The 17692-nt window shown below is 42.2% G+C and overlaps 1 protein-coding gene across 1 annotated transcript in view; it reads right to left on the bottom strand.

Annotated features, from left to right (window-relative positions):
• The window catches only part of IL2RA (interleukin 2 receptor subunit alpha), a gene marked incomplete at both ends in the record, with an annotated part of 48549 nt that extends 30857 nt beyond the window's left edge, over nucleotides 1–17692 (bottom strand). Inside the window, one exon of the mRNA XM_084254019.1 lies at nucleotides 17629–17692. Coding sequence (XP_084110145.1) covers nucleotides 17629–17692 — 64 coding nt within the window. The remainder of the gene's footprint in view (nucleotides 1–17628) is intronic.

Raw genomic sequence — 17692 nt, 5'->3', positions numbered from 1 at the left:
CCATATGAATTTCACACATAGTAAGACAAGATTTAAATTTAAATTTAAGGCAAGATTTAAAGAGAAATTTAAATTCATGTCTCTCTAACATGATCTTTTACAGAAAATCAAGAGCTAATAAACATCCAGTTTATGTTACTATTGGTTTTAAATAATAAACTACTTGGTTCTAGTTTTCTCACTTGTTTATACTATTAGAAAAAAAAGGAATCTTCAAAATTACGTGACTTGGGAATAACACTGTTTAATTGGTTTTATTTAACATCTCCAAAAATCTTCGTTAAAGTTACCTTGTGAGTTGGAAATAAGTTGTTTTAAAATGTTAGTTACTTAAAACTCGATTATGTCAGAACAAGGAAATGGAGCTTCTTCTGAATTCATCTTCTAAGAATTATTTATGAAAATTCTATATTAGTTTCCGTCCCCTCACCTATATTCACATGAATAGTTTATAATGGATTTCGAATCTAGTAAAATATGGTCAATTTCCAAATCACTGCCAACTAGATCATCAAAGTTTAGTTTCAGTACTTCCAGGTGTTTGTGATTGTTGTTGGCTGTCCAAATTGCCAATTATTTATTTTAACTATTTCATCAACATGGTCAGCTGTAGGCACTGAATAAATGCTTTGGCTTATTGGCACTGAATTGTTTATGTCCATTCATTCGCTGCTTCAAACACATATCCATTTTGTTCTGTCAGCAAACACAAATGCCGAGGGACATGTGGCAGAAGCAAAGTTTGGTGATAGAGAGGTGGAATGATGGTGTTAGGGCAAATTCATGTTACCAAAGATTCCCTGGGGGACAAGATACTTTGAGAAAGCCCACTGCAGTGCTGTTGGGCATGTTTTGCTGTAATTATTATCAGTGGCCTGTGGATTATATGTAATTATTATCAGTGGCCTGTGGACCTATAGTCTCGGAGGCCTGCTTGGGGCAGGAAAGCCAAACAGTCAGTTTCCACAACCCCAGAAAGAATGAGTGACACATGAGGTAAGACACTTTTGGAGAATAAATTGTGTCTTAACGTGTATTACCAAGAAAAAGAAGGGAGGGAAGTACAGGGTTGGGAATTCAATCATTTTCTTTTTACCTTGGATGGGGAAAAGAAGGCAGGGGGCCAAAAAATTCTTCCCAGAAGCAGTCTCTAAATTGAAACTGTCAAGTTTGGGAATCTCAAATGCTTCTGCAAATGAAATGGAGAGGGTGCTGTGAAAAATTGGTTATGCTCTACTCATGGGAGTCTTCATCAGTTAATAACAAATTTCTGTACATAAAAAGTTAACCACAGGTTTACCACAGAATGTCAACCTGATGAAAATTAATGGGTTATCAGATAAGAAAAACAAGGGAAGTAGAAATAGACCTTGTTCTCTCTCTGAACTCTAAAGCAGTTTTCCCTCAAATCTTTGAAACCTATTTCTTGGGACAGAGTAATATCTTTAGTAGAAATATGCTACATTAGTGAATTCCACCCACAATCTGCCATAAGGAGAGTCTTTTGTGAAATTAGAACATATAGCAGAGGAGATTTTCAACTAGATAGCAATGGAATTTAACTACTATCTTAAGGAATACCAGATGGGTCTGTCTGATGCCAGATAGAAACTTAAGGTCAGAAGGGAAATAAAAAAAGAAGAGACAAGGAAAAAAAAAATCATTGGAACAATGGAGATTGAGGGAGCAAAGTATTTCTCTTCAGAACTATCACCCAGTTGTGGTGTCAGACAAGGGGCAGCCATGTTGACATGGGCCCAGAATGTGTCAGGCAGAGCAAATCCACGTGTACAGCACCTGCATGCCGGGTCTATCGTTTCTAGCAGCCACACCCTCCTAGCATCTCCGCACCCCTCTCCCAGGAGTGGTTGTTCCCTCACTCTGAGGTACTCTTCCTTCCTGCTCCCAAGAATTCTCACTCAATTTTATTTTATTTTTTATTTATTTATAGATTTATTTATTTATGCATACAAGAGCTGGGATGTACGGGTCAGAGGTGTGGGGGGTGAGAGGATTCACCAAAGACAGAGTGAGGAGCACAACAGGCAGAGCTACTGAAATACACTGCTGAGGGGAGCAGGGGGTGAGTCAGGAGAGGTCTGCTGCACCATGGGGTCAGCAGGCTGGGGATTGAACTCATGTTGCAGTGGCTGTGGATAGCTTCATAGTGCTGGGTCTTAACTCCTTGTGCCACCAGGGAGGCCCCTCACTCAATTTTAAATAAGATGCTAGTTGTATACTGTTTGCAGGAATGTTTGTATCTCCCCCCAAGTTCTTAAGCCCAACCCTTATGCCCAATGTGATGATGTTGGAAGGTGGAGGCTTTAGGGTTAGATGAGATCATAGGGGTGAAGGCTCATGAATGGGGTTCATGACCTTATGAGAGAGAAGTTACTTTCTGTGTCTACGCTCCTTCATCTGCAACCCTGAAGCGGGTCCTCACCAGAACCTGACCATGCTGACCTGCTGATATCAGACTTCCAGTCCCCAGAATGGTGAGAAATAAAACTCTGTTGTCAAGGAAACACCAGACTATGGCTTCCGTTAGAGCAGCCTGAATGCACTAAGCCAGACATGCTATGCATTTTTGGCAGGGAGCAAACCCTTTCCTGAAAAATGACAATCCAAACATAGAGATATAGGCATAAAACCAGCTGAAGGAGAACACTGATTTAGGCTCCATGTTCCTGATCTGCTTGTCTGCTGTAACTTTCTTACTGGGATCTGTGTAGTGCAACAGCAACCTTAAAGTATCCCCCAAATCCATGTCTTGACAGGTGCTACCCTCCAGACAGATGAAGGATAGGCATTTCAGTTTGGGTGGGTTGATGGGGTGAGTAATACAGGGTAGGGAGGTGGTTATATTAATCAGTTAAGTGATACCAAAAGCTCTCGCCTGAACTCTAGGGACAGGTTCTGCTTAAAGGCTTTCACTGCATTTAGTTAAGCGACTCAGGGTTCACAGCTCTTCTCAGTCAGCATTGAAGGAAATACAATCTTTCTCCTCTCCTCTCCTTACCCCCAATGTTTTTGAAGTAAGGGCTCCACACTATCCAGCCTCACAAAAATTTATTTATTTATTTATTTATTTATTTATTTATTTATTTATTTATTTATACAAGAACTGGGGTGTAGGCCAGAGGTGCAGGTGGTGGGGGTGAGAGGATTCACCAGAGACAGAGTGGGGAGCAGAACAGGCAGATCTATTGAAATACACTGCTGAGGGTGGCAGTGGGTCAGACAGGAGAGGTGTGCTGCACCATGTGGGTTAACTGCCTAGCTGGTGATGGAACTCATGTGCAGTGGCTGGTGATAGCTTAATAGTGCTAAGACTTAACCCCTTGCACCACCAGGGAGGCCCTCACATAAATTTTTGTAAACACACAAAATCATAGTCTCTGATCATTTCATTAAGTGTTGTTGTCAATGGTCACCTCAAAGTAGGTATTGACCACAGGGAAGATCCTACAATGTGCATTAATATTGAACTTCCAGAATTTACATCCAAGGTACTGAATTTTCCAAGGACATGAGAGCTTAAGATCTGTTGCCATGATTCACTAGGAATTGCTTTGTACTAAAAAGCAACAAATGGAACTCAAGGATGTGGTAATTATAGCGTGAACTAGATCTACTTCCTTCTTTGGCTTGAACCAACACTTTCAGTCTTGTGTACAAACCCACAGGATGCAGGTAGGGAACTTGCTGTCCACCAGGTGGGAGGTTATATGGTTTAGTCAGCATGGTGTTGAAGAGATGTTTTCCCCTCTGCCATTGGGCAAGTGTTTATTAAACCATAGAATATCAGGACTGACGGGCTTAGAGGTCCTCTCCATCAATCTGCTGACATATAATTTTAAATAAGAATGATTTAATAATTACTTATTAGATAAGTAATCCTGGCATCTCTATTTTATAGATGACAGAAGTGTGGCTCCAAAAGGGCTGGCAACCTTCCCAGAGTCATCACTAATAGGTGGTGAAGCCAGGACTTGGATCTGGCAGCCTGATGATGAGCCTGAGCAAACCAGGGGGAATGGCCCAGTTGGTGTGTTCTCACCTGTGTGCTTATGACTCCAGGTCATGACCCAAAATAAGACACAGTGTGAAACAACAATAACAGGATTTATTTACACACAGAGTGAGAAACAGGAGGGGTGGGGGAATTTACAGGCAGGCACATGGCCAGACGCCGCCTGACATTGTAAGAGGAGCAATGAGGAGCAACCATGCCAGTGGGTGAAGCTCATAGCCAACTTGATGGTAGAAGGTGAACCTGTCGAAGACCTGAGATATTTGTTTCAGAAAAAGATGAAAACTTAATTTTTTTTTCTCTTTCAGCTTCTGTTGCAGATAAACTCAGAATTAACTTCCTGGTGGAAACCCTGAGATAATGAATAAGTCTTCCTTGGTAATTTCGCTAACAATGTTTTTTTCCTCCTTCCATAATCTAAGGTGTATAGGGTGGCATTGAAAACACATGGCATCTGCTGTCATCACTCCCCAGCTTTGGGAATTTGATTTTGACTTCATGGAACAAACTTAGTGATGAATTTAGCTTTTAATTTTTACAGCAATTTGTGCAGATTTTTAAAATATGGGTCCGTGTTTGATTTTTCCTTTTTGTCTCTTTGCAGACTGGTTTTGGAGGGTACATGTGTGGTTCAGGTGAATAGCCTGACTACAATGTGAATAGAGCTGCCTGTCCATCAGGTGGTGATTTAAAAATATCTAGCCTTAGAAATCTAAGGTTTGTCTTTTTTTTTTAATAAAGATTTATTTATTTATGCATACAAGAGCTGGGGTACAGGCCAGAGATGCAGGGGGTGAGAGGATTCACCAGAGACAGAGTGGGAAACAGAACAGGCAGACTGACTGAAACACACTGCTGAGGGGAGCAGCAGGCGAGACAGGAGAGGTCTGCCTCGCCATGTGGGTTTCTCCCTGGCTGGCCGGGGATCAAACTAGCACTACAGAGGTTGCAGATTGCTTCATAGTGCAGTGCTTAACCCCTTGCCCCACCAGGGAGGCCCCCAGGTTTGTCTTCTTAAGGAAGCAGGGAGAAAGTGATTTGTCTTTGCAGAGATGAGAAAAACTGCAGTTACACAAGATATTCCTTGTAGGTTAAATGAAATAAATAAATAAAAACAAAAAAAGGGATTGTCTCTGTGTCCATATGTTATATGTCTCTATGTCTTTCCCTTTGTGTCTAATTGTTCTGGCCTCTGGAGAATACAGAAATACAGATGGTTCTTTTAAAAATTATGAGCATAAATATTGGAAGCAGAGGAACTGTAAGAGGAACAGTGAGGAGCAATCTCCAAGCCAGTGGATGGAGCTCATAGCCACCTTGATGGCAGAAGGTGGAGCTTACCAGACTCCACCCCCTGAGCAGGGGTTGACGGAAAACAGGGGTGCGGGTGAGACTTTTGGGCAGTTAAACTCCTGGGGCTTTTAAGCAGTTAAGCTGCTGGGACTTTTGGCAGTTAGACCACTGGTGAGGCGGAGTGTCTGTGGAGAAGTCACCAGGTTGCCACATGTGGCTTTCACTTGGACTTGGGTCTCTGCTAAGTGGATGCTGTCCAGGGTATAGGACAGATGGCATTGGCCACATGCCTGCCTGCAAATTCTTTTTTTCTCTCGTCTCTGTTTCTCTCACTTCCTGTGTAAATAAATCCTGTTATTTTTGTTTCATTGTGTGGGCCATTTTTGGGATCATGTCCTGCAGGCATAAGTGCATGGGTAAGTACCTACTAACTGGGTCATCCCCCTCAGTTTGCTCGGCTTCATTGGGGGTAGATGCTTACCACAACCACAAGCCATCTTCTCTCCCTGTGTGCCTTGCTGGCATCCTGTTCTGGTAGCCACTGTAAGCCTCTGACCGCCCACTGCCCTTATCCCGAGTCTCCCGTGGTGTGGGAGGCTTTCTTGGGCATTTCAGCGGGGGTGATAAGAGAAATTAGGGAGTGAAGTTGCTAATGTTAAGATATTATAAACAATGGAATGTCCAGATGTGGACACTTGTTTGGATGCATGGGAAGAGTGAAAGGAAAAGAATGAGGATTTTGCCCAGGTTTTCCAAGTAGCTGGCTGGATGGTTCGTCCAGTCATTGAAACAAGAAATAGAGGAGAAAGCGCAGGCACCATGGGGACAATTATGGATATTTCAAATTTGAGGAATCTGTGAGATTTCTAAGTGGAAGGGTCTATTGGGCCTTTGGCTATGAGAGTAAGAAACCTGCCAAGACCCATTTATTGAGCACCTACTGTATCCTGATTACTTTAGGTAATTTGTCTTATGTAGATTTATAGCCACCCTGTGGAGTATTTTATTCCTATTTTAAATTGATAGCAACTGAGCCCCACGCAGGGCCTACCATCAACCCTCGCCTAGGTTATTCAGTCCCTTTGGGGTCTGACCCTCCCGCCCTCCTACCCAATGTTCATATTGCAGCCAGTGCTGACTCTCATGACATCATGTTCTTCCCTTACTAAAGACCCATCCGTATTCTGCTCCCCTCAAGATACAGAACCTGGTGTGTGGCAAGGTTCTACAACAACGCTTATGCCCACCCTGAAATCTCCCTCTCACAGCACGACTGAACTCTCACCCTGGTGGGATTTGTACAGCTGTTGCAACTCACTTGTCTTTTTCTTCAGACTCACTCATGCTGTCTCACATCTTTTTGACTCCTGTTTGTCCTGCAGGCCTACCTTATCATTTCTCCCTAGGAAATCTTCTGGAACTTTCTCTTTGTTGTTTTGTGGCATTCCTCTGCAATTCCAGACAGTATTTTTACACACTGGCTCCATTAGATTCATATCACCTTGCAGAGCGGAGCACCCAATGCTTGCTTGAAAGGAGAGTCACACAAGTCCAAGCTAGGATCTGAATCCAAATCTGTAGACTCCCTAATTCCTCAGATCTTTTTGCTCTCCCAAGATTCTTCCACTTGGAGAGACTTCCAAGTAGGCATGTGATACATAGAAAATTCTTCCAGTAAAGCTGGAGGAAGTTGCCTTTGCAAGATAGGAAACGTGAAGGCTGGGGTGCATGGAGCTGGGGGTGTCCTACATGCAGAGGACATGTGGGCTGTCCAGGTTAAAAAGAATTTGGGATGCCAGGTGAGAAAAGGGTGATATGTTTCATCAGGCAATGGGAAAAAACTTGAGCTCTTTGATGAGAGAAAAGGCATCATGAAACTTGCTTCCAGGGGAGATTAACTTGGGGATGGATCAAAGGATGACAAAATGAAAGGTTGTGGTTTGCCTGAAAAGCCCATGGGAATCAATGATACCTGCCACAGCTTGCTCCCCCATATAAGAATGGAGCTGATAGAACACTGTCACTTACTTGGGCACGTGAATTACTGCAGTCTGCTCATCTGTAAAATGGAATGGGGATGCTTGTGAGGATTCCATGAGCTAATAGTGTAGACAGCTCGGTGCCTGCTAGACCCATGAAACGTTTCCACAGCTGCAATTACTGTCCAGTGAGGAGGGCAGGATGCTGAGGTGGCAGGGCCGTTGTCACCCCCTGCTCCTCTGGCCCACTGTGAACTCGGGTCAGGGGATAAAAACTCAAGAAACTCTGGGAGAGGGAAAGTGAAACTAATGGCATACTGAGTGAAAAGCAGTGAAAGCCAAAAGTGAAATAAATGACAAATGATTGAACACTGAGAACTGAAATACTAACCCTTTGTGGTCTCTCTGTTCTCCTGGGTGTTAGCAGGATGTCTGAGGAAACTGCCCTTTTATTTTAAGAAGGGTTTTATTTTGGTAGTTGTTTGTTTTGCTTTCCACTTAAAATAAGGACTTTTCTCTTCATAAAGAGACTTTTATTCTAATTTAGGCTCTGAACAGAGGTGTCACCACAGGGGCCGGAAGCAGATACCACAGGGTGATGCACTGGGTTTGGCGACTGCCCGGTTTCAGCAGAGGGGAAGCCACCGCAGCGTGGCCACAGCCGGGAGAGCTGTCAGGTGTGCAGCTTCGTGTAAAGTCATTACCCCCAAAACTCCCGGGAAAATCTCAGAGCTCCAAAACAGGAAGGAGCTGACGTCAGCTTATGTTTTGGGGACTTCAGATACAACCCTTAGAAATGATGCCTTTGACCTTTACTTGGTATCACAATAAACTCATCTTTCTATGGGGAGATGGGGAGATGGGCCAAATTGCTGCACAGGGCACTTTTCATGAAAGCGTATATGTATAATATAGATATTTTTTAAGAAACAGTGTTGCTTTCCTTTTAGGTACATAATGTAATGAAAACTGGACTAAATTCTTTCCCTAGAGAGGTTCTGAACGCTTGAGACTGAGGCATGCCCCCTCCCCAACCCACGCATGCTTGGGCGAGCACACAGTAGGGATGTGGCCATTGGTCAGAACTGTTTGTAAAGGGTGCTTCTCAGGAGCTGTGTGAGCAACCAAACAGCTTTGATACTGAAATGTTCCCGTTTTCTCTATGAAGGAATTTCTTCAGTAAAAGAATTCAGAAAAGAAAAGAGCTTCTGTACACCTACTGTCTATATTATTCTAATTTAAAATCTGTGGTGTTTGGCTCTAATAATTTTAGTAATTAAGTAATCAATAAAGAGAAAACAATGCTCTCTAGCGCAAACATTCATGTAAATATAACACAGACACTGACTGAAGATGAGCAGGATCTTGCAGTAAGAAGAAAGACCTAGCCGTGTGTACCATCCTGTCTTTCTTTAGATTTCCATCTTAGTATTTGTCTTGTTTGTCATTACTTGTGCGAACTATTTTTCTCTTGCTGGTTGGTCAGCTCTCAGAAGCCACAGGCTGGCTTGCAGTCCTGCCTAACCGTGTATGTGACATAGTAGTTGCTCAATTAACATTTGCTGAATGAATGAATAAACACAGGCATGAATGAATCTGTGAGTGTCCTGCCACAAGCAAGATGGTCCCCTACTGCCCCATCGCTCCCCTCTGCTACTAGCTACACCTATACTCTGTGCGCTTCACCTTAACAGAAACATCTTCATCCCAAAAAACTTCATACCATCACACCTTAGAGGCACACACCCATCCCTGGCTTTGTTTTTTGTTGCTGAGAGTTCAGAGAATAGTGAGGCTTCTGAAGGAGTATCTATTTTGGTTCCAAATAGAAACGAGTGGGTGATTCTGTGGGCAGATGGCAATTCCTGAACATGGTGGGGTTGACTCATACCCTGGGGTGCTCAGAATTTCCTCTGTTTTGTGGGCGGCTGGGGCAGACGCAGCTGACCAAAGTGTTATCCTTGAATCAGAGGAAAGATACACCAAGAAAGAAAGGTACACCAAGCTGCTCTTGGGGGAAGGAGGGAGTGGTGAGGGAGTGCTGGGGGTTGGGGGCGGGGAACAGTAGGATTCAGAGAATTTATGTCTCCAAGGACTGAAGGGGCCCTATGAGATATGTCCCTCAAGTAAATGAAGGGGCTACCACGGGGCATTGGGGTTTGCCTTCTGGAGGCAAAGGCACATTCACTGAAACACAGCACGGCTACTGCGGCCACACTTCATAGCATGCTTACTTCAGTGCAAATATAAACTTTGTGATTAACCTGGCAGCAGTTTAGAAGAACAGTAAAGAAGGCAAGTCAGGAATGAGACTTCTTAAACCTTAGCTCCTTCCTGCTGATTTTATCTTGGGCAACTGATTTCACCCCTGGGATCCTCCCTTTGCAGGGTGTAAAATGGATATTTTATTAAGCCTCATTTTAGGTTCCGAGGATTAACCAAGTAACACTATGTTTTCACAAAACACCTGAAAGGTAGCGTGTCAGTCACGAATATTAGCCCTTCTTATTGTCATTGGTCTTTAGAATGCTTCTTGGAACAAGGCTGAAAGCTGATGAACCTGAGTGGAAAAAATGGGTATTGGTATCAGTGTTCACACACGGGCCTGCCTCAACCAGCTGTCTGTTTTCCAGTTTCTGGCTTCACCTATAACTCGTCTTTTTTACTATAGGAGATCAGAGCCTACTGGAGACTAGTTTAGTTTCACTCTAGGGTAAAAGAAATAATCACCTCCTTAGAACTTCCTTTTCATTCTGCAGAACAAATACTCTGCGGAAGCATACTGCGTTTTATCTTTTGGGAAAAAGTATTCAACTACTATTAGTCTCCTAATAGACACTCCCTCTTTCACTGCTTTTGGCATGAGGAGGATAGAGAACCTCAGAAAAAAAACGGAAGCACCCAGAAAGCACACCTGCTTTCACACCTTCAAGTGTGGGGCAGATCTGCTGGACGCTCAGAGCTGTGCTCATACCGTCACCCAACCTCCATTTCCTCCTGGCCTGGTGACCTTCTGGTCTCTTCCCATCCGTGCCACCCACACTTTGGTGTCAGAGTTTTTCTGCTGCATGAAATCCTCTTGTGGGCAGGAAGCTGGCCATGGTTCAGCGCTGCGGGCATAGCTGCTGAACAAAAGTCCCACGAAGTGAGCGGGAAGGGGCATAGATGAGGCTATTGGAAGGAAAGCCCAGGACTCCAGTCGGGTGGTATGTTGTCAGCTGGGGCTAAGTCAGAGACAAAATTTGGATGTAGACATTGGACTTCTTTATTACCTAGAGGTGTCAAGTGGGACTGGTGATGGTAATCCAGCAATCCATCATTTGAAGGAAGTTTACCAGACACCAGTGACATTTGTAGACACCAGAGGATTGAAGTGAGATAAGGAGCACTGAAATATTTTTTGTCTGAGTGGAAGTATTAGTTTGTATCAAAAAACCACAGCTATTTAAGCTTTATTTTGCTCAGCACCCATGCAAAAATACTTATATATTTCATGTATATCGTAATGATGTATGTTGTTATCACATATATATAGCATACATGTGATATCATTTATAATGTATAGCATATCATATCTATTTATAATATAAATGATATTTATAATATATTTATATATGATATGAAATACATATGAAATATGGATCACTAATTCATTGGCCTGGTAAGCTCCTCCGCTTTCAGTTACTCGTGGAGAATGACCAATATATCATTATTAGCAAAATCATGAGAAAATACTCTCCTCCAACCCATTACCTATTAGTCTGAAGCACAAGTTCCAAGTCAGTTTGTCCCAGGGTTACCTTCTCTGAGAGTCTTTCCAAACACTACAGGAAGCATAATACTCTCTGGATTCTGGTGACCATGGCATGCATCAACTTCGCCATGTACTACCTTGCAATGTTTGGTCTTGTGTCTTTCCCAGATTGATTTCCCCATTTTAGTTGTAAGATCTGTGAGGTTAGATGTAGCTTGTGTTCTTCTCTCACAAGATAGCCTTGCTACTCAGAATGGGGTCCATGCACAACAAGATGGGTCTTCTAGAAGGGTCCGTTTAACCCAGAATCTCAGCTCCCACCCTGGACATCCTGACTCAGAATCTGCTTCATAACAAGATCCCCAGGTGATTTGTAGACACACGAGTGTTTGGATGGTCTGTGCTAGAGCACCTATTCTTAGTGAATAAAAAAAGAAACCATGGAATCAGACCAACTATGGGAATCATTATCCTGGCTTTCCAAAGTGGTGAATTCAGTCCTAACTGCAGCTTGAATCATTTGAGGAACTTAAAAAAGAAAATTTATTATTATGTCTGGCTCTTGTCCCCAAAATATCTGACTTAATTAGTCTTAAATGATCTTGGATGGGGCTTGGACATCATTTTGTAAAGCACCCCCATCGGTGCTGGGAGCCAGTACTCTAAATAGATTTCCCAGTGGGACAGTGTGTTCTCTTATTGATAGATGCAAATCCTAGAGTAACCTTAAAACCACACAAATGGCCAAAAATGATCTGAGTAACTTTAGAGTGGAAAATACCTAAAATACTTAGGGATGATTATATTATTGCTTTCCCCTAAATGCATGATTTACTTGAAGCCCTGGTGGGGGATTTGGTTTTGGGTAGTTGACTCATTGGCAAACACTGTTGTCTTCCTTGGCAGTGTTCAAGATAGGAATTGCTCAGCAGCTGTTTCATCTCCACTAATGAACCGTGAGTGGTTTGAGGGCAAGGACTGTCACCTTTTTCATCTCAGTAATACTAACACATGGACAGATGGGTGAATATATGTCACCCAGAAGCCATGTGAAGACATACAGGAACTATTGGACTGGAATTTAAGAGGCCTGGATTCTAGTCCTGGCTCTGCTATTTTTCCTTGATTTGTCTTCAGTCCTTTTTCTTGCTCTCTAAAGAAAGTCTCCTCTAGACATTCAGGCTTGTTGGGTGCCCTTGCCAAGCCAACTATAGCTTCCTCATGTGGGAGAATACTTACTGTGTTTCATTCTCACTTTTCATGAATATGGGTATTAAAAATATTAGAGAACATAGTAAGGGGTTATATCAGGACCCCTGGTTTTCTGGGAGGCAATAACCATGGGAATTATACTCAAAATATTGTGTATATATATTTTTCCAAGGAGACAGCAGATCTCATCAAGTTTTCTCAAAGATTCACCATTCAAAAAAAATTAAGAACCCCCAAATTCAGTGGCTTCTTGGTAGCACACTGTTCTTCCTAGTGAGAAACTCAGGCTTTGTGTATAGGAATGATAAATGGGGTTTATCTTTAGATAGTGAGGTTCTTTAGGACATTTCTTCTGCTACCCCCAGTGCTATCTTGGGTGATGACTTCATCTCAGCAGAACTTCCTGAAGAAATTATTAGAAAGGATGACCAAAGAGGAAGACACAGAGGTGAAGGCATGCTATGTGCACCGGATACTTGCCTAGACAAAGATCTGAATGAGCGAGGAGCGTCTCAGAGAGTTTAGAGCTACCAAGAAGGATGAGTGTGTCTCTGGGTGGGTCAAAACTATGGTGCCAGGGTGCATGGATTGTCAGCCCAGAGAGAAGGGATCATAGAGTCTAAGTTCAGAGGGATTAGAGGTGAGCACTGCAGTCTCCTGCCTGGTTTGGAAAATCTTTGCACCACTTTTGACAAAATTTCATTTAGGCTCTACTTAAACCCTTCCAGAGAAAGAATCCATGGCTGTGCAGAGGAAAGGGTGGAGTAATTCTTCACTACAAATGTTTGGCTATTGGAAGCTCCCCAAACACATACAAACCCACGGTTCATGTTTTATCTTTTCACTGATTTCTCCTCTCCCAGTCTCAGTCAACTTCCCACTCAAATGCTCCTTGCTTTTCTGTTTCTCACTGTTACCCAGAGTTTGAGGAAAGGGAGCAGACTTTGGGCAGGATCTTGCTTTCTCTCCTCAACCTGAGAATCCACATGGTATCAGATCTGGCTGCTCGTTGGATTTGAAAAGTATGACAATTACATATCCCCAATTTCATTTTCTGGGGAGGGAAATAAATAGAGGTTGGAAGGCAGGAGAGGAAAATCAGAAGGGATAAGTTAGAAGGAGCCCAGAATGCCACCTGTCCCTCTTCCCAGCCAGGATGGGCACCCTCTCTTGCACCCCTGAAAAATAACCAGATAGTTTCTACTTGAACATATTCAGGGATGGAGGGTTTATAACTTTTTGAAGCAATTAATTGAATTAAGAGCTCTTTTCCTTTTCTCACAGGGAAGAACTTGGGATAAAAAAGAGAGAGAATCTTATTTAAGACCTCTCTGCAAAAAATAAGTAACTCCTTTGAGGGCAAAAAATCCCTATGCTAGCAGGCAGCAGAGCCTCACTAATAGATAGTGATGTTTTTGCCTTGACATTTAAAACTGCAACAATCATGACAACAGCAGGCTATGTGTGAGTGCGTGGAGTACCTTGTAAGAGTGGAAATAACCAACAGTGAGATGTCAGCCTTTGGTACTTAAACACGCAAAGGTCTCTCAGCCCAGGCCCTGTTGTGTATGTCTGCAATTTGGAAACCTTTTCATCCTGAAGTACTCTATCTTGAAAGTGATTTTTAAAGCAGAACTTCTTTTCAGAATTCTTAACGTGGAGAGAACTGGAAGGGGATCTCCAATAATGCTCAATAGGAGGTGGCTTGACCCACTTTCCGCTCCCTGCAAAGCTCAATTTTTTCCCTAATTCTTCTCTCCATTGACTTCAGGTGACCTGTCCTACTTCCCTGGGGTGACTCTGTTTTTGACATTTCTATTGAGCACTGTGTAATAGAGAAACAGGGAAATGAACTCGAATGGCTGCTATGTGAAGGGACATCCGGACCTAAGGTGATTCTAGCAATTATAGGACTGATTTCAACAACAACTTCCACAAAAGTATCCAGAATATTCAAAGCGTTGGCCAAAAACCTCCCTGAGATGGGTTCACATGGAGGCTTTGTGGGGCACATTAACAACTCTTTGTAAGTGTCTCAAATGGATACACTAATGAAGTCACTTCTTTTTGTGCCTCAGCTTTCTCAAATCTGAAATTGAGCACCACCTATTTAGGACATGTTATAGCAGCCACTTTCATGTGACTGTATTATAGTAGTTCCTTTTTGTTTGGTAAACTCCCTATATTGACTAAAGCCCTATCTCTCCAAAATATATCCTGAAGATAAGTAAGGTAACAGTACTAATAATAGTTTGGGACCCAGAGAAATTCAGTGATTAAATGTGGAGAGTTAAACATTTTGTGTTTTAGTGACAAATATGAAGATGGGAAATTCCCGTGTGGGTAGTAGTCTTTACAAGAAGGGATAATAAGACAAAAATATCATCTTAATGGGTTTCCACTTTTTTTTTAGTCTAGGGGATGAAGATTTGATCACAGAATTCCTAGAATGAAAGAAAGATGATCAAGGCACAGATAAACTCTCAGAATTTCCACAATTCTGAGGAAGGTAACTTTAATAACCTGCTTTGTTGGTAACATCAGGAGAATTCTCTTTTTAACCACATCCCAGAACCTAGTAATATAGAGTGTTGACACGCCCAAGTTGACTAATATATCTCCTCTAGCCCATCATAATTTTAAATGGTGGCTTTGGAAATTTTCAGAATGAAAATCTGCATTATGAGTCAGCTAGAAATTGTATCTGTTGACAATTTGCTTGACTTCATTAGAGACCTCTCACACCCAAGAAATAGTGTTGTTTAAAGACTGAACTCCTTCTGAAGGAAAAGAATCTATGATGAGATTATTTCTTACCTTGAAGTGTCTCCTTTGCCATATTTTGATCCCAGAAACTTATTCCATTCTCTTTGGCCACCAGATCCTCATTTGCTTTTTTTTTTTTTTTTTAAAGATTTATTTATGCATACAAGGGATACAGGCCAGAGGTGTGGAGGAATGAAAGGATTCACCAGAGACAGAGACAGAGTGGGGAACAGAACAGGCAGACTGACTGAAATTCACTGCTGAGGAGAGCAGCAGGTGCAACAGGAGAGGTCTGCTGCGCCATGTGGGTAGCTCCCTGGCTGGGGATCGAACTAGTGCTGCAGTGGCTGCGGATAGCTTAATAGGTTGCATCTTAACCCCTTGCACCACCAGGGAGGCCCCTCATTTGCTTTTTGAATGAGCTATTCACATGTTTTCTCTGTGCACCCAACCTCTCTCCACTCTATGTCAGTCATCTCCATAGAGCTCTGACCCTATCTGCAATGATCAGAAAGAGCATGAGCCACAGAGACAAGAGTGTGAATTCCAGCAATGTCACTGCCTGGGAGACTTCTGAGTTTGGTTCTTCATTGCAAAGCAGTTATGAAAATTAAGACGTATATTTGGCACATAGAAGATACTCTAAATGGTATTCTTTACTGTCTAGTAGTCTTTTATTGACTACCAAGTGAAATTAAAATTTTTAAACTGACTATCTGAGGCCTTGCGTCATTTATTTGACTCCCATCTGCTCTTCATATCCCCATCTAGGGCAGGGCCACTGTGGTCTTGTGGACCTGATGCTCTGCTGTGTCTTTGATCCTATGATTCTCTCAATTCAGAATCTCAACTTAAGGAAATTTTCCTCTCCCTGGGGGCTCTGTGTGCATGTGGCTTTAATGAAATCTATAGCCCCATGCTCCCATAAAGCTTACCACATTTCAATTGACATTATGATTATTATAGCTATGCCTTTCTCCCCCTTACTACATTATAAATCGCTTAAGGATCTAAATTATGTCTTGTTCATTTTTGTATTTGTTACCGTGTTGAAAAAAGGAATACAGGTATTGTAGTTTGTTTTTTTTTTTAAGATTTTTTTTTTAACATGGAAGAACTGGATGTAGGCCAGAGGTGTGTGTGTGGGGGGGGGGTGGTGGTGAAAGGATTCACCAGAGACAGAGTGGGAAGCAGAACAGGTGGATTTACTGAAATAAACTGCTAAGGGGAGCAGCAGGCAAGACAGGATAGGTCTGCTGCACCACACGTGGGTTAGCTCCCTGACTGGGCATTGAACGCAGGCCCTTGTGATGATAGCCCTAAGACTTAACTCCTAGGCCACTAGGAGGCCTCTGTAGAGTTTTTTTGAGAACTGAGTGAAAGAAAGAATCCACATGATATTTTCACGTGTCTGACTGTCAGCAAGACCAATCATATCCTCAGATAAATCAATGGCAAGTCATTACTCAAGGGTACTTTAAATGTGCTTCCCAGTGATAGCACATGGTGAACTATAAAGACATGACTGTTCTGGCTGGAACTGACCTTCCACTGGGCAAAGACCCTAATGAGGCAAAAATCACATAGACGCTTTCTAAAAATCATGCCCATTTTAATTCCAAAAAAGTTCCTGCACTTGGATCAGTTCACAGCCCAACCTATCTTGTCCACTTCCCCCAAACAAGCAAAAAGACTATAAGCATCATCATGTTTCACTTCATAAGCCATCTTTCTGCAGCTAGTTAGCATTATTATATATCCAGAAATTAATGATATGATGTGATACACTGCTATCTTATCTGTCTTCCTGGGTAAGCAAGGGAAGAAATTATTAGAAAATTCACACTTGATAGAAAGGGTGGTTTGAGGTAGCAGTTGGTGGTTTCTTATTTCTTAAAAAAAAAATCTTTGACTAAACTCACTTGAAAGGATGAATGAAATTCAAAATTTGCATATGTGTATAAATACTTATACACACATATATATAAGCATATGGACCATCAGGACATAAGAAGTAGTGTTTTCAAAGTGAATGTGCTTATATTTTCTAAAATTTCTATAACATTGTACATGTAAGGAGCTTCCTATGTATTATTTACTGAGGTAGTAAAAAACAAATCATATAACTTATGTGAAATCTTAAATTATCCCAAGGTAACATATATACATTACTGACACCTCAAGCATGTTAACCTGGTCTTAGATTCCAAGTAGCTTTTTTGTATTCTCCAACAGGTGAGTGGAAAAGTAAATCCATTGGGTAATAAAAGAAAATTTCTTGAGAAATCTGCTCATTAGCATCCTGCTAACATCCAAATATCACACTCTGTTCTTCCCAGAATTAATTGTCAAAAGACTTTGAATTAATTGTCAAAGACGGGAGAGCCCACAACTCCAAGCTCTGTTTTATAGATTAGGGACAATTGAGGCATTAAATTGGGCCCCAGGGGGCCATGAACAAAGGATGGAACCCAGGATTCATCTCCTCTGAATTTTTTGACTTGGCTGTCCCCTCGAATTCTGTGACCAGGAGAGGTAACATCCTCTAGTCTTCCTCAGACTCAAGAGCCCCCCCCCCCATGTCATCTTACCTGTCACGCAGCCAGACACCATGATCAATGTGAAGAATCCCCACATCAGCAAACATGGCACCAT

The sequence above is a fragment of the Talpa europaea genome (assembly GCF_964194135.1).
Source record: "Talpa europaea genome assembly, chromosome: 14".
Lineage (NCBI taxonomy): Eukaryota > Metazoa > Chordata > Mammalia > Eulipotyphla > Talpidae > Talpa > Talpa europaea.
The sequence above is the reverse complement of the archived record's forward strand: the minus strand, read 5'-3'. Positions and strand labels throughout refer to the sequence as shown.